We start from the raw sequence: 25294 nt of genomic DNA, 5'->3' as shown, positions 1-25294 counted from the left end.
TATTTGTGATATAGCTCTCAAGTATGTGCATTTTTTTTGTGTATGAACCAATGGACATTTGAGCTTTAAGAAAAACTGTTCATATAGGCCTGGAATCTGCGGTGGGTAATAACAACAAACTAACAGCATTCGCTGTTATTACCCCTTTGAAACTGACCGTAATTTTAGGATGTAGTGCGTGCACATCTAAACGCGGAAATCCTGACGTTGTGGTCAGTCATTCACTGCTCCGACACTGGCTACGCTGTGGCCCCCTTTCTCCCCCCCCACCCTCCCATTGCCAACAATCAGTGTTATCAGTGAAACTGACGAAAACTTGGGCTTTTCCGCGGTAATATCGCTGTTAAATACCCCATCAAAAGTTAGGCCTTGTTGGATTAGGTGTAACTGGGGTTTTAACAGCGTATTGGCTGCTAAACAAACGTTATGGCCCTGCAAAATTGATTTTAATTTTGTGGAGTGTCAAATTTCACCATTATGATAAAAATTAAATTTTTAAGAAATTAAAAAAAAAAAAATTATATATTTTAAAAGTTTGTTCATCTTTATTTCAGGTTTACCTTTTCCCCATGTGAGAGCCCCAATCTTTGTTTTGCTCTAACATTTTTAAAAAGGCTGAATAAAAGCAACTTGTTCACTTCCTGGTTCCCTGTCTGAGAATTCTGCATTGTGATTGGCTGCTTAGACAGCTTGTTGACTTCACAGCAGATCGCGTTATGGATTCCCCATTATATTGCACTGAAATCACTTGCGCGTCGAAAAAGGCAAACTTCTTGCCACAGAGATCGCGATATCTTTGTGGGCAGCTTTCTTCGGGGCCAGCGGCGAACGCCTTTGCTTTGCTGCTGACCGCAAATTCCGGGCCAGAATTTTAAGGAAAGTGAATATTCATAGATGTTAAAACTAATTTCCCCCAATGGCTCATCTGGTTAAGTCAGCAAATAGCTGTTCTGTAATTACCAGGAAGCTCGGCTGATCTCTGCCAGGATGGCAGCGGGCATGCCATAATTGGCCTCTGTCAATTAGGAGAAAATTAGTTGTGATTGCTGTTGTTAATCCCTGCTGGAAGTGCAGGTGTGTGAACTTCGGTGAGGATATGGCCATGGCCAGCTATGATGTCTCCTGTGGTCGAATGGCCTGTCCACACTTATCACGGCTCACATGAATAACAGTCACTTGGGTGAGCGTAAACTGTAACCCAGCCAGAAGTTGATTCCTTTCAGAGGAGGAAAGAAACTTGGCGTAGAAAGAAGAATGAAACAACTACATAACGTAATTCCATTTGTTCAGCTTGATCTTCTCTACAATCCAAGTCATGCAATTTGCAAAGTGTTGACATGTATTGAAGATAGAAGAATTAAACAGATTACTGTATTTTTTTAAAACTAAGATCCTCAAAATCAAAATTAGTACCACATCCTAATTATATTAGATCATTACAAATGAGAAAGTCCTTTCAGCCCATATTAATCCCCTCTAAAATGGCCCAGCAAGCCACTCAGTTGTAAAAAAACTGCTACAAAAAACAGTAAGAATAAAACTGGGCGGACCACCTGGCATCGACCTCGGCACCGTCTACGGACACGACAATGGCACACCCAGCCCAGTCGACCCTGCAAAGTCCTCCTCCCCAACATCTGGGGACTTGTGCCAAAATGGGGGGAGCTGCCCCACAGACTAGTCAAGCAACAGCCGGACATAGTCATACTCACAGAATCATACCTTTCAGCCAATGCCCCAAACTCCTCCCTCAGGCAGGACAGACCCACCAGGGGTGGCTGCACAGTGGTATACAGTCGGGAAGGAGTGGCCCTGGGAGTCCTCAACATTGACTCTGGACCCCATGACGTTTCAGGTCAAGCATGGGCAAGGAAACCTCCTGCTGATTACCACCTAACACCCTCCCTCAGTTGATGAATCAGTACTCCTCCATGTTGAGCACCACTTGGAAGAAGCACTGAGAGTAGCAAGGGCACAGAATATACTCTGGGTGGGGGGACTTCAATGTCCATCGCCAATAGTGGCTCGGTAGCACCACTACTGACCGAGCTGTCCGAGTCCTGAAGGACATAGCTGCCAGCCTGGGCCTTCAACAGGTGGTGAGAGAACCAACACGAGGGAAAAATCTTTGACCTCGTCCTCACCAAACGACCTGTCGCAGATGCATCTGTCCATGACAGCATTGGTAGCAGTGACCACCACACAGTCCTTGTGGAGACAAAGTCCTGTCTTCACACTGAGGACACCCTCCATCATGTGTGGCACTACCACTGTGCTAAATGGGATAGATTCAGAACAGATCTAGCAGCTCAAAACTGGGCATCCATGAGGCGCTGTGGGCCATCAGCAGCAGCAGAATTGTATTCCACCACAATCTGTAACCTCATCGCCTGGCATATCTCTCACTCTACCATTACCATCAAGCCAGGGGACCAACCCTGGTTGAATAAGGAGTGTAGAAGAGCATGCCAGGAGCAGCACCAGGCGTACTTAAAAATGCAGTGCCTACCTGGGGAAGCTGCAACACAGGACTACATGCTTGCTAAAAAGTGGAAGCAGCATGCTATAGACAGATCTAAGCAATCCCACAATCAACAGATCAGATCAAAGCTCTGCAGTCCTGCCACATCCAGTTGTGAATGGTGGTGGACCATTAAACAACTAACAGGAGGAGGAGGCGCCATGAATATACCCATCCTCAATGATGGTGGAGCCCAGCATGTAAGTGCAAAAGACAAAGCTGAAACGTTTGCAACCATCTTCAGCCAGAAGTGCCGAGTGGATGATCCATATCGGCCTGCTCCTGAGGTCTCCACCACCACAGAAGCCAGTCTACAGCCAATTCGATTCACTCCACGTGATTTCAAGAAACGGTTGAGCGCACTGGATACAGCAAAGTCTATGGGGCCCCGACAACATCCCAGCTGTCGTGCTGAAGACTTGTGCTCCAGAACTAGCCGTGCCTACAGCCAAGCTGTTCCAGTATAGCTATAATACTGGCATCTATCCCTGCCCAGGTATGTCCTGTCCACAAAAAGCAGGACAAATCCAATTATCGCCCCATCAATCTACTCAATCATCAGCAAAGTGATGGAAGGTGTCGTCAACAGTGCTATCAAGCAGCACTTAACTCACTAATAACCTGCTCACTGATGCCCAGTTTGGGTTCTGCCTGGACCACTCGGCTCCAGACTTCATTACAGCCTTGGTCCAAACATGGACAAAAGAGCTGAATTCCAGAGGTGAGGTTAGAGTGACTGCCCTTGCCATCAAGGCAGCGTTTGACCGAGTGTGGCATCGAGGAGCCCTCGTAAAATCGGAATCGGCGGTGGGGGGGGGAGACTCTCCACTGGCTAGTCTCATACCTAGCACAAAGGAAGTTAGTTGTGGTGGTTGAAGGTCAATCCTCACAGCTCCAGGACATCGCTGCAGTAGTTTCTCAGGGCAGTGTCCTAGGCCCAACCATCTTCAGCTGCTTCATCAATGACCTTCCCTCCATCATAAGGTCAGAAGTGCGGATGTTCGCTGATGACTGCACAGTGTTCAGTGCCATTTGCATCTCCTCAGATAATGAAGCAGTCCATGCTCGCATGCAGCAAGACCTGGACAACATTCAGGCTTGGGCTGATAAATGGCAGGTAACATTCGTGCCACACAAGTGCCAGGCAATTACTATCTCCAAGCTAGCGTCTAGCCACCTCCCCTTGACATTCAACGCCATTACCATCACCGAATCCCCCCACCATCAATATCCTGGGGATCACCATTGATCAGAAACGTAACTGGATCAGCCACATAAATACTGTGGCAACAAGAGCAGTTCAGAGGCTAGTTATTCTGTGGTGAGTGTCTCAGCTCCTGACTCCCCAAAGCCTTTCCACCATCTACAAGGCACAAGTTGGGAGTGTGATGGAATACTCTCCACTTGCCTGGATGAGTGCAGCTCCAACAACACTCAAGAAGCTCAACACCATCCAAGACAAAGCAGCCCACTTGATTGGGACCCCAACCACCACATTAAACATTCACTCCCTCCACCACCGGCACACCGTGGCTGCAGTGTGTACCATCTACAAGATGCACTGCAGCAACTCCCAAACCTGCGACCTCTACCATCTAGAAGGACAAGGGCAACAGGCGCATGGGAACATCACCTCCAAGTCACACGCCATCCTGACTTAGAAGTATATCGCCGTTCCTTCATCGTCGCTGGGCCAAAATCCTGGAACTCCCTCCATAACAGCACTGTGGGAGTACCTTCACCACACGGACTGCAGCGGTTCAAGAAGGCGGCTCACCACCACCTTCTCGAGGGCAACTCGGGATAGGCAATAAATGCTGGCCTTATCAGTGACGCCCACGTCCCATGAACAAATAATAAAAAAATCATTCATCCATAAAGCCCCTGCAGTCCCACCCCAATGCCACGTTTAATTTTTTTCAAATTGATTGCTCAGTTTTCGCCACCATTTATTCGATCTCGAATCAATTCCACGTGTTGATCGCTTTGTGTGAAGAACTACTTCCTGATATAGCCCTACAATTGCCTATGTCCTACTCTTACAATTACAAATGGGTCTGCAGTTACCTGTGTCTGTTTTCCCCTTTTTGAAAATTGCACCAGATTAGCCTGTTTCCGATCTACTCGAACAAATGCATATTTGTCCAAATCTTATTTGCTCTGCTTTTATTATTATGCCTCATTTTACTTTTCCCACCTAAAGAAACAAGGTTAAAGTGGGAAATCCTGAAGAGTTCAAGCATTAGCATATTAAGGTCATCATGCACGAAGTAATCTTTTAAATTTTGAGGATAGTACACCTAATTAAGACAGCGTTGCTGACGTCACGTGAACATTTGGCATTAAGTGTTTTGTATTTTAAAAATTATGATTTGTGTGGTACTATGCTGATGTACTTCGTTTGAAATATAACTTGGAATGTGTTTGTTTGAATATTTAGACCTGGCATTTGCGGTGGATTATGTACACTTCTCAAATGTGTGATGGTTGAATATGTGAAGCTTAAATACAACTTTCAGCTTGAATTTTTTTACTTAACTTGCTTTTGAACATTTAACTCTGTCCTCATTGAGCCTGTAATATTATCATCATTGAATTCTCTTTGTTATGTTATACTTTTGGGTCTCAAATTGACCACAGTATTTTTTTAAAATCTAACTGCTCCGTTAAAATGCTAGAGATGCACAAGTTAAACAATGTAATTGACCACTATATCTGATGTGTATTTCAAGAGGTAAGAGAAACAGACAAGGGCATAGGTTTTTGTTTGTGGGGAATTAAGTTAAAATGACGTCCGCAATGCATCTTGCATATTGCTCACTGAATTGACCAAATTAAGTACTCTATGTAATTTTCTGTTTTGAATCTATTGCTCTAGGCTTACGCGGAAGCTCAGAATAAATTGACATTACCGTTTTTGGAAAAGTGTTCAGTAAGAGAAAAGTTCAAAGAAAGAATGACACAACTTTATGATTATCCAAAGTACAGCTGCCATTTTCGAAAAGGAACAAGGTACAATTGAAAAATGTCACCAAGCCCCAGCACTTTTCTGTGCTGGATTTTAGATCTGTATTTCCCAGAGCAAATTGAGATGAATTTGATATTGCTTATTTTGTATGTTCAAAGCAAATTCAGTTTCTTAGCGATACAAAATATGTAGTAAAATTATAACCAAACACCAGGTCATTTGGGTGAGAGTATTTTCATAAATGTGTTCTTGGCAGGTGGGTAATGTTGGTCAGGCTGCATCCTGTCCATGCCTAGTTGGCCTGAGAAGGTGGTGGTGGACTGCCTGCTTTCTTGGAAAGTATGATTCCATGACTATGCTTATTTTTCTGCTTTGTAGAGATTCTTTGTACAACTGAGTGGTTTACAAGGGCATTTAGAACCAACCCGATCTTACTGTCTAAAGGCATGGAAGTAGCAAGTTCTTGTAATGTTTCAGTTGCACCTCACTTGTAGTTATACACACTTTAAAAAGTAACCAGGCGGTCAACCTGGACCACTTTTTAAGTTTTTAATGTTAGTAAAGAATCAACAGGACAACCTCTCTTTTCTAACATTAAGAATCTCACAGGTCAGCATGCCTGTTTAAATCATAGAAAGTTACAGCACGGAAGGAGGCCATTTCGGCCCATCATGTCCGCGCCATCCAACAAAGAGCTATCCAGCCTAATCCCACTTCCCAGCTCTTGGTCCGTAGCCCTGCAGGTTAGAGCATCCCAAGTGCACATCCAAGTACTTTCTAAATGTGGTTAGGGTTCCTGCTTCTACCACCCTTTCAGGCAGTGAGTTCCAGACCCCCACAACCCTCTGGGTGAAGAAATTTCCCCTCAAATCCCCTCTAAACCTTCCACCAATTACTTTAAATCAGTGCCCCCCTGGTTTTTGACCCCTTTGATAAGGGATATAGGTCCTTTCTAGCCACTATATTATCTATGCCCCTCAATTTTACACACCTCAATAAGGTCTCCCCTCAGCCTCCCCTGTTCCAAGGAAAACAGACCCAGCCTATCCAGTCTTACCTCATAGCTAAGATTCTCTACTCCCAGCAACATCTTTGTAAATCACCTCTGTATCCTCTCTAGTGCAATCACATTTTTCCTGTAATGTGGTGACCAGAACTGCACGCAGTACTCTAGCCAAGGCCTAACTAGTGTTTTATACAGTTGAAGCATAACCCCCCTGCTCTTGTATTCTATGCCACGGCTAATAAAGGCATGCATTCCGTATGCCTTCTTAACCACCTTATCTACCTGGCCTGTTACCTTCAGGGATCTGTGGACATGCACTCCAAGATCCCTTTGTTCCTGTACACTACTCAGTAGCCTACCATTTAATGTGTATTCCCTTTCCTTGTTAGCCCTCCACAAATGCATTACCTCACACTTCTCCGGATTGAATTCCATTTGCCACTGTTCTGCCCACCTGACCAATTTATTGATATCTTCCTGCAGTCTAGAGCTTCCTTCACAGAAATCACAGAAACCCCACAGTGCAGATAGAGGCCATTTCGGCCCATCGAGCCTGCACCGACACATATCCCACCCGATCCCCGTGACCCCTACACCAACACATATCCCACCCTATCCCCGTAACCCCACGTATTTAATCCCCCTAACACTAAGGGTCAATTTATCATAGCCAATCAACCTAACCCGCACATCTTTGGACTTCCTTCTTCAGTATCAACCACACAGCCGATTTTAGTATCATCTGCAAACTTCTTAATCATACCCCCTATATTCAAGTCTAGATCATTGATATATACCACAAAAAGCAAGGGACCTAGCACTGAGCCCTGCGGAACCCCACTGGAAACAGCCTTCCAGTCACAAAAACACCCATCAACCATTACCCTCTGCTTCCTGCCTCCGAGCTGGTTTTAAATCCAACTCGACACTTTGCCCTGGATCCCATGGGCTTTTAACTTCGTGACCAGTCTGCCATGTGGAACCTTATCAAAAGCCTCATCTACCCTCCTTGTTACCTCCTCAAAAAATTCAATCAAGTTTGTCAGACACAACCTTCCCTTAGGAAACACTTCTTCACACAAAGGATAGTAAAAGTGTGGAATTCTCTCAAAGAAAAAGCAAATACTAGCACAATTAATTTTAAATCTGAGATTTAGATTTTTGCCAAGCAAGGGTATAACAGGATACTGAGCCAAGGCAGGTGGATGCAGTTAAGATACAGATCAGCCATAAATCTATATCCTGATTTGCAGTGCTACAAGATTCATTTGGTACTGACAGCGCATCTGCATGTATATATCTAATGATGCTACTTGATTCATTTGAAACCTCTTTGGCAATTAAAATTTGGAGTACTTTACAGCTATTTGTGAAAAATCATTACTTTGTCATGTAAAACCTTTTTATAAAGAAGTATTCACTTTGACAGTGGCTCATTGTTCTTGAGACATTCTCTGCCTGTTTAGTTGTCTGTACTCGAGCTGCAGTCTTGATCAAACACTGTTGTCTTGCAGTAAGTGTATTTTTCCTAACTTTAGTTCCCGTTACCCATTCATATTCTGCATAGTGTACATTTGGTTACGTTGACTGTCAATTAAAATGTAGTGTCTGACCTGCTGCAGAAAGCACTTGAATGCCTTTATAAGACAGTCTGTGCCATCTTCAATGACATTTGTTGTTGATGAAAAACATAAATTCATCTTGTTAATAATGGTCCCTTGGACCCACAAGCCTGCCCCTTTTAGGAACATAGGAACTGAAGTAGGCCATTCAGCCCCTCGAGCCCATTCCTCCATTCAATTAGACCATGGCTGATCTGTATCTTAACTACCCTCCTTGGTTCCATAACCCTTAATACCCTTGCCTAATAAAAATCTTTCAATCTCGGTTTTGAAATTTTTTTTTTTTCCCGAGATCAACTCCATTTACAGACCTCGTGGTGTATCTCTCAATCTCAACTTTGGCCAGCAACACATTCAGTTGTCTTGAACATATTCATTGTTTTTTTAGATGTTCACTGGTAGCTTGTTCATATTACCCTTCAATTAGATCACCTTATTCAAAGCCCAAGTTCTTCAACCTTTCTTTTAACTTGCATTCATGGTACCAGATTCATCTTTGTTGCTTATCTATATAACCTCTTTACTGAATCGGTGCTGATTGTCCTTTAATAAGTTATGCTTTTCCAAGTGTTCATCCACTCGATCTATTTTTCCTTAGAAGTATTTGAATCTTTTAAGTTACTGTGGTTATCCATAGACATGTAGTAGTGACAAATGGTTTCATGATGTGCATTGTATCCGTTCTTTGAAATTGAGCTGCCATGTAATGTTGAATGTCTCTGTGTGACAGAGTTGAGACTATTCATGTTATGGCTGTATGTCAGTTACAAGTGGTTTCTTATTGCCTTCGTAACATGTCTACTGGACTTCGACTAAGCTTATTGTAATCGTTTCTTTCATCACTAGGATAGGTTCTTTTGAAAGTCAGGTTACCCTGTTGAAATTGAAGTTTTTTATATCATTAGCTTGGGAGACCTAAAATAGAGACTCTCGAATCAGTCTGTGGATAACTTTCAAATACGCCTTTTCTTCATGAATTTCAAAGTCTGCTATATTGATATTATTGCTCTTAATAACTTGAACAATTCTTCAATTTGCATACTTTTTATTATATAGATGTGATCTGTCAATTTGGTAATTCCTATCAAATAGATAATGTAAATATAAATTCATGATGATCATACAGTGAGAAACGTTTTTCAGATTTGCATGATTCAATCAGTCAAAATTCTTGTCATATTTACTGAACTTGAAACCGTACACTGATTTGACTTGTTAAAAATATCCACAAGTAATGTTACATATTTAGATGGTGAATGCTTTCCCATTGGCACTTAGAACAGGTTCAATCAATGACCTATCTGCTGCCTTTAACACGGTCGAGCACACCACTATCCTGCAACGCCTCTCCATTATCCAACTCAGTGGGACTGCCCTCGCTTGGTTCCACTCTTATCAATCCATTCGTAGCCTGAATATCTCCAGCACTTACTTCCCTTCCTGCCGTGCACAATTACCTCCAGGGATCTATCATTGGACCCCCCATCTCTTCCTTATCGTAATGCTGCCCCTTGGCGACATTATCTGCAGACATGGGGTCAGCTTCTACGTCTACACTAGTGACACGTTTCTCTACCTTTCCACCAGTTCTCTTGACCCTCCATTGCCTCTGTGCTGTAGACTTACTGTCTAACATCCAGTGTTTGATGAGCTGCAATTTCCTCTAGTTAAACATTGGGAAAACTGAAGCTATTGTCTTCAGTCCTTGCCACCGTCTCTCTACCCTTGCCACCGATTCCATCCCTCTATGTGGCTGTTGTCTCAGCCTGAACCAGACGGTCCGCAACCTCAATGTCGTATTTGACCCTGAGCTGTGCTTCTGGCCGCATATCCATCGCAAGGACCGTCTACTTTCATTTCCGTAACATTGCCTGCCTCTGCCCCTGCCTTTCCTCCTTTAAGACCCTCCTTAAAACCCACCTCTGTGACCCTTACCCCTTCTAATATCTCTTTCTTTGGCTTGGCATCTATTTTTTCTGATTTTCCCTCTGCTCTTTGGGGCATTTTTTCCTACAATAATGGCACTACATAAATGCAAGTGGTTGGAATTACTTATGGTGACCATTAGGCCCAAGTTTTCTTGAGGTTCCCACTCTTATACCAGCTTTCTCAGCCATCTTTGGTGTGGAGATGCCGGAGTTGGACTGGGGTGGACAAATGTAAGAAGTCACACAACACCAGGTTATAGTTGTGTGACTTGTGTGACACAACACACCTGGTGTTGTGTGACTTCTTACATTTGTCAGCCATCTTTGACATTTTTGTCATTGTAGAAAAAGTGTGATTACGAAGGCGAAGAGTTGAATGTTTACCTGAAGAAATTTTACAAATCTTGTGGCGATGGATGTACAGGAAACTTTCTTTTATCCGGCACGGACGGGACCGACGTGGTGCCGGTTCATCAAAAATTCCGGATAACCGAACGCTATAGTAAAAGATACGGAGCTGAGAGCTCCGTATAAAGCAACAAACCCTGTTGCAACAGGTTCAAAACAATGGCCACAAGTTGCAAGCGTCTCTGTAGCTTAGCAACAGCTGCAGCCACACCCTTGCAAGGCAAGTAATAAAAGTTACCTGAACCTACTCCTGAATTTTGCCGGTTAACCGACATTTCCGGTTATTTAGGGGCCGGTTAATCGAAAGTTTCCTGTATAGTTAATCTCTCTCCACCGTGGAACCTTTCATTGTTGAAGATAAAATGCCATTTGTCTACGCCCAAATGCTTCTCATCTTTCTGATTCAGAGTTAATCACACTGGAGAGAGAACAATGCTACTTTTGACCATGTCCACCAGATCATTGATAAAGATGAGAAAATGTGTTTTTATCATGACCTGATTTTTTTTTTCTTTAGCATCTTCTGAGGAAGTAGTGCCTTCAGTTCAATTATTCACCGCACATGTCATGAGGACTATTGTTATAAACCTGAGAATGACCTGATATTTTTGGGGTGTCCTGTTAACTTGTCAAAATCTGAATGGGACCACTTCTTTGTTACCATTAGACCTCCCAGTTCTTTGTTACCATTCGCATCCATCTGAAGCAGTTGATAGAAGACTTTCCTTGATTAGGTGGCACTTTTGATGACTGGATTCAGGTTTTGGAACATCTGAATTTTTTTCTTCATAAATTATTTTCTTTCACAGGTATTTTTACTTCTTCAACACCGGGTTACAGAACCAAAGTGTGATGCATGTCCAACAGTCCCTGGATGATGAACCTCAAGTTTTTCTTGACCCTAACAAATTCTCAGATGATGGAACTGTAGCTTTAAGAGGTTAGTGTTAAAATACTCTTGGAATATATTACTTTTATTTACTTTGTAAAATGACGTAATATATCTTTAAGAAACGCATCTTATATTGTTGAAATTAACATTTACATTTGTTTTCACATACGCATCATTTTATATTGTAAGTTTGTGGTCCTTTTCTGTGCCACGTAATTCATTTAATCAAATTCTTTAAGACAGTAAACAAAGCTATTGGATACTATCACTTGCATACTAACTGATCTCCAGTGGTATTATCGTCTTTCCCTTTAAGGCCATTGCTCTTAATGGGCAATTGTTGTTGCTGAGAATCTGCTATGGTCAATCAGAGTGCAGTTGTAAGTGGTTGCAAATATCAGGCTCCAGGTCAATGATGGGATTTTTGAAAACTATTTTGCATTTATAACAAAGTTTAACTTTATGAAGTGCTGCCTATGTGCACTAGATACAAGACTTCATTTTTAATACTAGCAGACTTCCCATGACATTGCTCACTGCATTGGAGGCCTTCTCTAATTGGAGGTTCTTAGGCAGTCCCTCGGAACCGAGGATGACTTGCTTCCACATTAAAAATGAGTTCTCCGGTGACTGATGAGTCCAATGCGGAACCTACCGTCTCTGTCACAGGTGGGGCAGACGGTGGTTGAAGGGGCGGGTGGGTGGGGTGCTTGGGTTGACGTGCGCTCCTTGCGCTGCCTGCGCTTGGCTTCCGCTTGCTCCCGGCGAAGAGACTCGAGGTGTTCGGCACCTTCCCGGATGCTTCTCCTCCACTTTGTGCGGTCTTGGGCCAGGGATTCCCAGGTGTCGGGGATGTTGCACTTTTTCCAAGGAGGCTTTGAGGGTGTCCTTGAAGCGTTTCCTCTGCCCACCTGGGGCTCTCTTGCCGTGTCGGAGCTCCGAGTAGAGCGCTTGTTTTGGGAGTCTCGTATCGGGCATGTGGACGATGTGACCCGTCCATCGGAGCTGATCGAGCGTGGTCAAAACTTCGATGCTGGGGATGTTGGCCTGAGCGAGAACACTGACGTCATTATTGGAGGCCTTATAAGAAAGGTGTGTCCTGTCAAATAGTATTACCAGGGACACTGAGTAAAGAGCATTAGGGGTGACCCTGGGAAGGGAGTCCAGGGTCGAGTACTGAATGGGGCCTCGGGGTTTGGTAGTACTTTTGCGGTGGGTCCTTAAAGGTCTAGAAGCAAAGTGGGTGAGAAGTCCCAGGAACAATGCAGAGTGGGTACTGGTAACACTGGAACAGGTCCTGGGATGTAGGATCACTTGGAAAGGGGCTTTATGATCTGGTAGCATTATGAAGGGAGGTCTCTGGGTCTGGAAGCATTGGGAGTAGTCCTGGGATATCGGGGAGCATTGGGAATGTGTCCGGGGGTCCAACAGAACTTGGGAAGAGGTTTTGGGCCACTGGGTGGACCAGAGTCTGATATTGGATGTGTTTTAGGTATCTAGTATCAGGTTGTGTAGGGTCTAGTGGCGTTTTGGGGGTAGCCCAGCAGAATGGGGACCATTCGACACTACTTCCCTCTGTTTCTGTCTGTCAGCCTCCTCTCCTGACCTCTTTGCAACCTCTTCTGCATAGAATAATAGAATCATAGAATAGTACACCACCGAAGGAGGCCATTCGGCTCCTCGAGTTTGTGCCGGCTCTTTCAAAGAGCAATTCAGTTAGTTCCGCTCTTTCCCCATATCCCTGCAATTTTTTCTCCTTGGAAGTATTCCCTTTTGAAGACTACTATTGAATCTGTATCCACCACCCTATCGGGCAGTGCATGCCAAATCCTAACCACTCGTTGCGTAAAAAAAATTTTCCTCACCTCTAGTTCTTTTGCCAGTCACCTTTAAATCTGTGCTCTCTTGTTATCAGCCCTTCAGCCATTGGAAACAGTTTCTCTTTATTTACTCTATCTAAATCCTTCATGATTTTAAACACCTCTATAAAATCTCTTAGCCTTCTCTGCTCCAAAGAGAGCAACCCCAGCTTCTCTCGTTTATGTAACTGTAATCCCGCATCCCTGGAACTATTCTAATAAATTCCCCACCATCAACATCCTCGGGGGTCACCATTGACCAGAAACTTAACTGGAGCAGCCACATAAATACTGTGGTTACAAGACCAGCTTAGAGGCTGGGTATTCTGTGGCGAGTGGCTCACCTGACTTGCCAAAGCCTCTCCAAGCCAGGAGTGTGATGGAATACTCTACACTTGCCTGGATGAGGGCAGCTCCAACAGCACTCAAGAAGCACATCCAGGATAAAGCAGTCCACTTGATCGGCAGCTCATCCACCACCGACGCACCGTGGCTGCAGTGTGCGCTATCTACGAGATGTAATGCAGTCACCCACCAAGGCTTCTTTGTCAGCACCTCTCAAAGCTGCAACCTCCACCACTTTCAAGGACAAGGGCAGCAGATGCATGAGACCACCGCCACCTCCAAGTTCCCCCCCCCATCCTGATTTAATATATTGCCACTCTTTCATCGTAGCTGGGTCAAAATCCTGGAACTCCCTACCTAACCGCATTATGGGAATACCTTCACCACACTGACTGCAGCGGTTCAAAAAGGCAGCTCACCACCACCTTCTCAAGGGCAATAAAGGACGGGCAATAAATGCTGTCCTTGCCAGCGACGCCCACATCCCGTGAATGAATTAAAAACAAATCTACATCTTTGTGAGATGCTGTGCTCGCAGAAACTGCGTTTTGCTTCTGATAATTTTAATTTTAATTGGAAACTCCTGCTTGGTCTGAGTGTGCTATTTGTCCCACTTCAGCTGCCGCCAATTTAGTTTGGGTTTTTTCTCCAACAGCTGCTCTTGTGTTTCACAACCAGACAGCAGTTTCTAAAAGCAGACTGAATCCCTTATGAACAGAAAGCTGTGTTGTTATCAGCTGTGTATAGGGTAGCATGTCCAGATTTAACCCCTAATCACATTCTCCCAGTGTCTCCGTCTCTGCCGCGTCTGTTCTGACGATGCCACCTTCCATACCAGTGCTTCCGACATGTCTTCCTTTTTCTTCAACTGAGGATTCCCCTCTACTCTGGTTGACACGGCCCTTGACTGTGTCCGTTCCATTTCCCGCACTTCTGCTCTCACCCCTGACCCTCCCTTCCAGAACCACGATAGGGTTCCCCTTGTCCTCAGCTTTCACCCCACCAGCCTCCACATTCAACAGATCATCCTCCGCCACCTCCAACGTGATCCCACCACTAAACACATCTTCCCCTCACCTCCCCTTTCTGCATTCCGAAGGGACCGCTCCCTCCTCGACACCCTGGTCCACTCCTTAATCAGCCCTTCCCCTTCGCCTGGCACCTTCCCGTGCAAACACAGGAGATGCAACACATGCCCTTTTACCTCCTCCCTTCCCACTGTCCAGGGCCCCAAACACCCCTTCCAGGTGAAACAGCGATTTTACTTGTACTTCTTGCAATTTAATATACTGTATTCGCTGCTCACGATGCGGTCTCCTCTACATTGGGGAGACCAAACACAGATTGGGCGACTGCTTTGCAGAACACCTCTGTTCAGTCCGTAAGGGTGACCCTGAGCTTCTGGTCGCCTGCCACTTTAATTCTCCGCTTCACTCCCACTCTGATCTCTCTGTCCTCGGCCTATTACATTGTTCCAATGACGCTCGAGGAACAGCACCTCATCTTTCGATTCCAGCCTTCCAGGCTCAACATGGAGTTCAACAATTTCAGACAATAACCCCTGCCCCCATTTTTCATGCTGTATTATTTTGCCATTCCCATTTGCAACATTTTATCTTTCCTGCCTCTTACAAAAGCATAATATGTTCTTTCAATTCCTTCCTCCCCTCCTAAACCGCCCCCCCGCCTCTGCACCTGCTTAATATCTGTTACATTTCCAGATTTTTCCAGTTCTGATGAAGGGTCCCAGACATGAAACGTTAACTCTGTTTCTCTCTCCACGGATGCTGCGTGGCCTGCTGAGTATTTCCAGCATTTTCTGTTGTTTCAGATTTCCAGCATCCGCAGTATTTTGCTATTGTATTAGTGATGATGGCAGAGTTCAGGTGCAGTGCGAGCCAACTGTATATTACCTCGATAACTAATCTCAACAGTATCAGAAGAGCACACTCTGCCTTAAATTCTGCATGTCTTCATTATGTCAAGTGATTGCCAAATTAGAACTAATTAATGCAGCATTTGAGAGGTTTATCTTTTGATAAATGTGTAGAAAATTGCATCAAGACTGTTCAATTTAATTTAGCTATTGAAGAGTGAAGACATTCATTTTACTGATTTAGAACACTAGTCCCAGTAATGAAAGGGCATCATTTTACTACACCCTGTCCCCAAATAGATGAGACTTCTCTCTTTTTTTAGACTTCAAAAATACTCACTGAAATTTTCCTTGTAAATCTACAGCAGATTGCTCGTTTGTGTTGTGTAATTTAGTGCTTAGTTTGTTAACGTCAGACTTTATCTGCTGTAGGTAATGCTCAAGGACCACTAGCTTCAGCCGTGGAACAGTTTATTAATCAGTCCCTCTCTAGAATGCACTGTCAGCTTGATTTATGAATAACTGAACCATATTTAATCATGGATCAGCGTTAGATTTAAATCCAATTTGAGCGTTGTTTTGTCACATTTAATAGACTAAATTGTGAACTGATAGAATGGTGGCTAGAGAGTGGAGAGCTAAGAGTAAATTGATGTTTTAGAGATTGTTGGGATAATGGTGTATCCTAGGGATCTATGCTTCGACTTCTTTCGTTTTGATTTTCGTGTAATTTGGACAAACGAGGAATGCTGATGATGCCAAACTAGGGTGTATGGCAACTGTGGCAATATGAAGAAGAATGTGGGAGTATGTAGAAAGGTTAGGGTAGTGGGGAGAAAGTTGGCTGGTGCAGAGGGTAGGGGAAAAAAGGAAGTATCTCGATTGGAATGATGTAGTGTGTGGTGCTCTGCCAAGTTGATAGATACGGAAAATTGGATGAGGATTGTCGAAGACTGCAGGAAGACAGAAATAACTAGTGCGATGGGCAGGTAGGTGGCAGATGTAGTTCAATGTAGATATTTTGGATAAGACTGGGGAAAGAAAGTATACTTTGCATACATGTATTATAGTGGGGTAGAGGAGCAGAGGGACCTTGGTTATGTAGATAAACAGGTCATTAAAGGTGGTAGCGCAAGTAGGCCAGACCATAAAGACAAATATATCCTTAGTTTTGTAGTTGGAGGCATAGAAGACTGGAAAATCTAAGATTTTTGTGAGTAGATGTGTGTTTGATTTTTTTATTATATTGCTTAATCTTTTAGTCCTTGGCTGTCATTTTCCCCCTTTTGACTAATTTTGCAGCCAGTTGGGTTTTTGGGATCTGGCTTTACTGCGAAACTAGGAGTCATGAACTTTGGAAAGAGCCATCATGCATCACAGGCCCATGAGACTAAATAGATAGCTCTTTCAGAAAGCCAGCAAAGATGTGATGGAACAAGTGGTCTTCTATGCTGGAAAGTTATATGCTTGTATGAAATAATTGCAGGAGGAGTAACAAATACTTATACTTAAATACTTGTGTTCTGAGTGGCTATGAATAAAAATGCTATGGATACTTTGTCCATAAAATGAAAATTGAATTTATTTAGTTGGTTAGAATTTGCTTTTCATAAATGATGGCCTAAATAAAATACTGGCTTTGACACAAATGTTATTTGCTTAAGTTATTCTGTAAAGTCTTTTTTAAGACAATAAGATAGAAGTTCTGAGATTTTGATTAAATGTACTTGTATAACTGCCTGATAGTTCAGTGAGTTTATTCAGAAAATAGCTGAGTGTAACAGATTCCGTCTCGATTCCCAGCCTATGCTGAGTTCACTGTTCTAAGCTGGGACAGTACTAGGGGTGCTAGGTCTTGACAAAGGGTTTCGACTTGAAACGTTGACTCTATTTCTCTCTCCATGGATGTTGCCTGGCCTGCTGAGTTTTCCCAGCATTTTCTGTTATTGCTAGGGGTGCTACAGTTGGCTTCAACCTTCCTCGGTTAGGAAGGGCAAGAATCAGCCACTGTTCCTGCTCCTGAGCGCTATCAGGTAGCCACTGCTGGAAGTATGCAAGTGTGGGCATCTGTTGAGGACAGGATTGGGTATGCTACAATCCCTACAGTAAAATAACCTGCACACAGGCTATTAGGAATGATGGCCATTTGCCACAGGTACCGAGTGCACCCAGTGCTTGTGAATTTGTAGCTGAGCAGGCGTGGTGAAAACTGGCCAAAAATAAATTGGCTTGATTGGCTCCTTTTGAGAGGGTATATTGTGCGAAATTGTTGAACATCTACTGAACAATCAGTGAAACGTTGTAATCAGTAACTGCTTAAATAATCTAATCCTTTCAATGGTTTGTTTTCCTTCTGGCGTCAGGATATGCATTCTCTGAAGATGGTGAATATTTTGCATATGGACTGAGTGCAAGTGGGTCAGATTGGGTAACCATCAAGTTCCTAAAGGTTGATGGTGCTGTGGAACTTCCCGATACCCTGGAAAGAGTGAAGTTCAGCTGCATGGCTTGGACCCATGATGGAAAGGGAATATTTTACAATTGTTACCTGAAGCAAGATGGAAAGAGCGATGGTAAGATGAAGTTCTATTGGAAACTAATATTAAAACAGCAAATGCTTTGTGGACACATATATATATAATATAGGATACATCTAACTATTTCCAAAATGGCATAAATTAAATAGAAATATTGGTGATTTAATGGAATGGTTTGGGTTAAAAATATATTAATTAAATGAAGAGTGGTCATTCCACTTACTTTCAAATCAACTTGAGCCCAAATTAATGTGATGTTAGAGTTTGCACATTCTCCCCGTGTTTGCGTGGGTTTTCTCCGGGTGCTCCGGTTTCCTCCCACAGTCCAAAGATGTGCGGGTTAGGTTGATTGGCTATGATAAATTGACCCTTAGTGTTAGGGGGATTAAATACGTGGGGTTACAGGGATAGGGTGGGATATGTGTTGGTGTAGGGGTTACGCGGATCGGGTGGGATATGTGTCGGTGCAGGCTCGATGGGCCGAAATGGCCTCTATCTGCACTGCGGGGTTTCTGTGATTCTGTGAATAGAATCTTTTTTAATATATACACTTTACACATTTCTCAGTTTCTGTTTTTAAAAAAAAATGATAGATTGTGACTATTACGTTTGGCTTTTCAAACAATGCAAGTATTTTGCAAAACGAAACATTGTTACATTGTTGGAAAAGAAAACAATCTCAATAATGTTATCTATAGAAAACATGATTTCTGTAATTTTGCTTGACCTATTACTTCTAAAACCATCTTGTGCTCTCTGGATGTTCGTTTATATAGCATCCTGTAAATTGCCCTTAAGCGCACTGCCCACTTTGGGTGTTCGATTATAATTACTGGATTTGTTTCATTCCTTTTTTGACTTCTGCCTCTACACGGCTGCACTATGGTAAATGATGGAGAAGAGATTTGTCTTGTTTCTAATTGTAAAATTTCATTAAAGTATTTTAAAAATATCTCTAATTCTGGTAATTTGGCCAACTGATTAACACTTTCATTTGTTTACTGCTGGCTGGAAACACACTGAATAGATGTCTGGAATATACTTTGTTGCAAGTGTTAATGTTATTTCAAAGGGCTGGTTGAGTCCTCGATGTGTAGGAAGTCTACTTATGAGTGTTAATTGCTAAATTTACAGAAGTGACAGACATTTAATTTTGATTGCCTTGCTGTGAGGAGATAACTCATCAGTTGTGATTGTCTCAGCAGGCGGTCCTGCAACAAATATAACTTGTATTTATAGAGCGCCTTTAACGTAGTAAAACGTCCCAAGGTGCTGCACAGGAGCATTTTAAGACAAATAAATTGACACCGCGCTACATAAGGATGAATTAGGGCAGGTGAATAAAAGCTTGGTCAAAGGGATGGGTTTTAAGGAGCATCTTAAAGGAGGAAAGGTCCAGAGCTTAGGGCCTAGGCAACGGGGGGGGGGGGGAAGAGAGGAATGGGATGGTTGTGGGGCTGAAGGAGATTGCAGAGATAGGAAGGGGGGCGAGGCCATGGAGGGATTTAAAACAAGGATGGGAATTTTGAAATTGAGGCGCTGCTTAACCGGGTGCCAATGTAGGTGAGTGAGCACAGGTGTGATGGGCGAACTGGACTTGGTGCAAGTTAGGACACGGACAGCCGAGTTCTGGATGACCTCAAGTATATGTAGAGTGGAATGTGGGAGGTCAGCCAGGATGTACATTGGAATAGTCAAGCCTAGAGGTAACAAAGGCATGGATGAGGGTTTCAGCAGCGGATGAGCTGAGGCAAGGGCGGAGACAGGCGATGTTACGGAGCTGGAAATGGGCGGTCTTCGCTATGCTATGGATATGTGGTCGGAAGCTCATTTCAGGGTCAAATATGACACTAAGGTTGGGAACAGTGTGATTCAGCCTCAGAAAGATGTTAGTGAGAGGGATGGAGTCAGTGGCTAGGGAACAGAGTTTGTGGCGGGGACTGAAAACAATGGCTTCGGTCTTCCCAATATTTAATTGGAGAAAATTTCTGCTCATCCAGAACTGGATGCTGGACAAGCAGTAAAACAATTTGGAGACCGTGGAGGGGTCGAGAGAAGTGTTAGTGAGGTAGAGCTGGGTGTCATCAGCGTACATGTGGAAACTGACGCTCTGTTTTCGGATGACGTCGCCAAGGGGCAGCATGTAGATGAGAAATAGGAGGGGACCAAGGATGGATCCTTGGAGGACACCAGAGATAACGATGCGGGAGCGGGAAGTGAAGCCGTTGCAGGTGATTCTCTGGTTACGATTAGATAGATAAGAATGGAACCAGGCGAGTGCAGTCCAACCCAGCTGGATGATGGGGGAGAGGAGTTGGAGAAGAATGGAGTGGTCAACCATGTTAAAGGCTGCAGACAAGTCAAGAAGGACGAGGAGGGATAGTTTACCTTTGTCACAGTCACAAAGGATGTCATTTGTGACTTTGATGAGCGCCGTTTCGGTACTGTGGCAAGGCAGAAACCTGATTGGAGCGATTCAGACATGGAAAGATGGGCACGGATTTGGGAGGCGGCAACACGTTCAACGACTTTGGAGAGGAAAGGGAGGTTGGAGATGGGGCGGTAGTTTGCAAGGACGGAGGGATCAATGGTTGGATTTTTGAGGAGAGGGGAGATGACGTCAAATTCGAGAGGGGTGGGGAACAGTACCTGAGGAGAGAGAACCGTTAACAATATCAGCTAACATGGGAGCTAGAAAAGGAAGTTGGGTGGTCAGCAGTTTGGTGGGAATAGGATCGAGGGAGCAGGGCGTGGGCCTCATGGACAAGATGAGCACAGAGAGGGCATAAGGGGAGATTGGAGAGAAACTGGAGAAAGATGTGAGTTCAGGGCTAGGGCAGGGGTGAACCTTGGAGGAAGTTTGGTCCAGTGGGCTAGGGGAAGGAAGGGAAGTGGCAGAGGCAGCTGAACGGATGGTCTCAATCTTAGAGACAAAGAAGTCCAAGAGCTCCTCGCACTTGTTATCGGAGATGAGTGTGGAGGGGAGAGGGGTTAAGAAGACGGTTAGCAGTAGAGAATAGGAGCCGGGGTTTATCTTTGCATTCCAGAATGATTGTGGAATAGCGAGCAATTTTGGCAGACGAGAGCAGTACCTGATAATGCTTTGTGGTCCAGCCAGATTTGGCGGTGAATGGCTAAACCAGTTGTCCGCCATATCCGTTCAAGTCTGCGTCCCTTGGACTTAAGGGAGCGAAGATGAGAGCCGTACCCGGTACAAGCAAGGCACTCAATAGTTTGGATATGCCCTTAAAAGGATGAATGGCTGGAAACCAGCCTGATGATAAATGACTGTTTGATGCTCATTTCTCTGTCAGTTTATATTTCAAAGCATAGAATGAGCATAACATGCTCATATCTAGGCTGTTAGTGAATTCTGCTTCACCAGGGGATAGACAAACAGGGGCTATCAGAAACACTCCACAAAATTTCTTGTATAAACTTTGCATTGCAGGTATTTGTGCAAGTAAATGGAATTTGAGGTGGCATTATTTTGGAGTGGACTGTAAATTCAAGTGAAGTTTTGTAATCTAATGAAATATGTTCATACCTCTGCTAATTCTACTTAATAAATCTGAAATTGTAGTTTATAGCCTGAGAGATACAGTCTTAGTCTTGATTGTTTATTGAAGAGAGCCTGTTTATTGAAGAGAGCCTGAAAATATGAGGTATCAACAAGTTAGGGGTTTATTACTCAATCTGGGCTCACTAGCTGTCAGATCACTTAGCATACACAATCATATTTTTGTGTCTAGGAAGTGTGTTGCCTATAGAGGCAGTCCTTTGCACTAGACACGAAGTATTTGGAGAATGCCCAAATCACAACACTATTTATTTACGGAGCTCTAAAGTCAACAGAGGTTAATTAATTTCCCCTAATTCCTTGAGAGTTCTAAAATTTATTCCATATGGCCTAGGAGCCTGATAGATATTTAATTGTTTGTTTTTGTGGCACACAATCCTTGATAACTTGTGTTTGTGTCATTGATTGTTTAGCCCAACATAGTGATTTTTTTTTTAGTGCTGTTTTGTGAGAGCTAATTTGAAGAATACATTCAATATATCTGCCATAAATTCAAATAATAGAAAGAAAGACTGACATTTATATAGCACCTTTCACGACCTCAGGACATCCCAAAGTGCTTTACAACCAATGAAGTACTTTTGAAGTGTAGTCACTGTTGTAATGTATATGAAATAGTTCTATCCAACATTTCCTTTCATGGACCCACATGTTTTTGACATTCCTTCAACTATTAACATAGGTCTAAAAAGATTTTGGGTGCTGCTTTCTGCCATTTATTTAGCGCTCTCTCTTTTTAAATAATTTTTTTAAGTTAATTGGAGCAGTGGTCTTTGGCCATCCTGTTTTAGTTGTTAAAACACAAAATCCTCAGTTTAAATACTTAGATTGTCCATGTGGCGGTTTGTTCTTAGATGGAGATGTTCTCAAGTTAAAGACCTTCTAAGGAGATATATTATACAAAGGCTACAGCGCCCAGGCTTAAATTTCTTGCTTTTTTTGTGGAGTTCAAACTGATGCATGGGCACATCCAAATCTCCAAAAGATTAAAATAAAGGAGAACCTATTCCTGCAACCTCCATTTTATCCAGATATTGCCGCATTTTCAATCTTCCCTTTTTCTCTAAAGTCCTGGAACATGGTGTTGCCTCAATATTACACTCTGCTCTTCCATTTGCTGTTTAACATGCTCCCCACCTCCTCCCTCTCTTCCCCCAGCCCGGCCCATATCACTGAAACCCTCATATGAACATTGGGAACAGGAGTAGAACTTTCAATCCCTCGGGCGTGCTCCGCCATTCACTTAGATCATGGCGGATCTGCACCTGAACTCCACTTGCCCACTATTGCTCCCTATCCCTTGATACCCATACCTAATAAAAATCTCCAATTGTCCCAGCATCTGCAGGCCTTTGGCGGAAAGAGTTCCAAATTTTTACTATCCTTTGTGTGGCAAAAGTGCTTCCTGATGTCGCTCCTGAATTGCCTAGCTCTAATTTTAAGATTATGTCTCCTTGTTCTTGATTTCTCCCATCAGTGGAAATAATTTCTCCATGTCTATCTTTTAACAATTCAAACACTGATCTGATCACCCCTCAATCTCCTATACTCAAGAGAATACAAGCCAAGTTTATGCAACCGTTTTTCATAATTTAATTTTCTAAACCCTGGTATCATCCTGGTGAATCTGCGCTGCACCCCCCCCCCCCCTCTAAGGCCACTATATCCCTCCTAGGGTGCGGTTCCCAAAACTGAACGCAGTACTCCAGATGGAGTCTGACCAAAACTCTATACAACCGAAGCATAACTTCCTCCCCTTCGTATTCCAACCATCTTGGAATAAAGGTTAACATTCCATTAGGCTTTTTGATTAAACGGTGGGAGCAAAATAGGGGACACAGTTTCTGTCTAGTAAAACTAATTTAAGATAAGAATTGATATCAGGAAATTGTTCTACACACACAGGGTGATTAATATATGCAACTAACTTCCAGATTAGTATGGGAGGCAAAAGCCTGGAATCATTTAAGAAACTATTGAATTATACAGTGCGGGTTGTTAGGATCTCTTTGCATGGATGAATTACACACTTTATCCGTCATTATCTTGTGATCACTTTCTTGTTTTATATTGAGCCGTGTAAGAGAATTAGAATCTGACACCAAATATGGTTGCAACTAAACCGTTTATTGTGTTTGATCAAATTTTGACACACAATTTCCAAGCAGTAGTCTTCGAGAAATGAACGACATTACCCCACTTTTCCTCTTGGTAGCGAGTTGTGACCACCTTCGATCCTTTCATTATTGTCTCTACAATTTGTGAAGGAAAGCGCAAGATCTGTATAGGCCTCTAGTCATGCACTATCCTTGATGATTCATTATGGCATGATAGTTATTGTGAACAAGACTCCAGAAATAAGGTAGTTCCTCACAAACTCCAGATGGCCAAACTTGTTTACCATTAACTGTGTAACTAATCTTGGTCCTATTGTCCCATTTTCTATCTTAGACTATCATTTCATAATGTATTGACAAAGTTGAGTCAACAGGCACGAATTGACACATCCTGACACCCAAAGCATTATAACCTGCTATTTCCCTTTACAAATGCTGACTGACCTGTGTTTTTTGTTTTTATTCCCATTTTACTGTTCTCTTTTGAGTAAACTGATTGCTTTACAGGAAAGTTGTTTTTTTTAAGTATGAAAATTATGAAGATATATCTCTTATAATTGTCTTTTTTTAATCAGGTACCGAAACCTCTATGAATCTTCACCAGAAATTGTACTATCACATACTGGGATTGCAACAGTCTGAAGATATATTGTGTGCTGAATTTCCAGATTATCCCAAGTGGATGGGCGGAGCGGAGGTATTGTTAAATGATGGTTTCACCATAAATATTACTCATTGTGATAATTTGCTATACAGTATTTTGATCACTGCTACGCCGTTAACTCAGTTGTGATTGGGAACTAATCTTTTCAGTAACAGCAGGGAAGAGAGGACCCGGCGTGCAATGTCAGCTGAAGACCCAATTGCTCCTGGGTTATGCCACACTGCTAAAGTATTTTGCCACCAGCCTGCCAGAGTACCCCTCTCAGTAAAGAGATTTCGTTAAAAGCTGTCATAATCTTGTATTAGTACTTGAAAGAATGATTTTTGAACAAATGTAATGTTCCTTTGGTAATTCAAAATCATAGAATCTTCTCCTCTTCTTAGGCAGTCCCTCGGAACCAAGGATGACTTGCTTCCACACTAAAAATTAGTTCTCGGGTGACTGATGAGTCCAATGCGGGACCTACAGTCTCTGTCGAGTCCAATGTGGGACCTACAGTCTCTGTCTCAGGTGGGGCAGACGGTGGTTGAAGGGGCGGGTGGGTGGGGTGCTTGGGTTGACGTGCGCTCCTTCCGCTGCCTGCGCTTGGCTTCCGCTTGCTCCCAGCAAAGAGATTCGAAGTGTTCAGCACCTTCCCGGAGGTTTCTCCTCCACTTTGTGCGGTCTTGGGCCAGGGATTCCCAGGTGTTGGTGGGGATGTTGCACTTTTTCATGGAGGCTTTGAGGGTGTCCTTGAAGCGTTTCCTCTGCCCACCTGGGGCTCTCTTGCCGTGTTGGAGCTCTGAGTAGAGCGCTTGTTTTGGGAGTCTCGTATCGGGCATGCGGACGATGTGACCCATCCATCAGAGCTGATCGAGCGATAACACTGACGTTGGTGCGTCTATTCTGCCAATGGATTTGTTAGGATCTTGCGGAGGCAGCGTTGGTGGTACCTCTCCAGTGCTTTGAGGTGCCTGCTGTACATGGTCCAT

General features: G+C 43.4%; 1 protein-coding gene across 4 annotated transcripts in view; it reads left to right on the top strand.

Annotated features, from left to right (window-relative positions):
• LOC147112936 (prolyl endopeptidase-like) overlaps positions 1-25294 on the top strand; it is a 136529-nt gene that overhangs the window by 14955 nt on the left and 96280 nt on the right. For all 4 annotated transcript variants that reach the window (XM_085997724.1, XM_085997725.1, XM_085997723.1 and 1 more), the window contains exons 3-6: positions 5400-5533; positions 11263-11393; positions 17789-17998; positions 24235-24356. In XM_085997724.1, the coding sequence (XP_085853850.1) occupies positions 5400-5533; positions 11263-11393; positions 17789-17998; positions 24235-24356 (597 nt within the window). The remainder of the gene's footprint in view (positions 1-5399; positions 5534-11262; positions 11394-17788; positions 17999-24234; positions 24357-25294) is intronic.

This window comes from Somniosus microcephalus, chromosome 9, assembly GCF_052327205.1.
Source record: "Somniosus microcephalus isolate GS21.2 chromosome 9, FLI_Smic_1.0, whole genome shotgun sequence".
Taxonomy (NCBI): domain Eukaryota; kingdom Metazoa; phylum Chordata; class Chondrichthyes; order Squaliformes; family Somniosidae; genus Somniosus; species Somniosus microcephalus.
The sequence above is the reverse complement of the archived record's forward strand: the minus strand, read 5'-3'. Positions and strand labels throughout refer to the sequence as shown.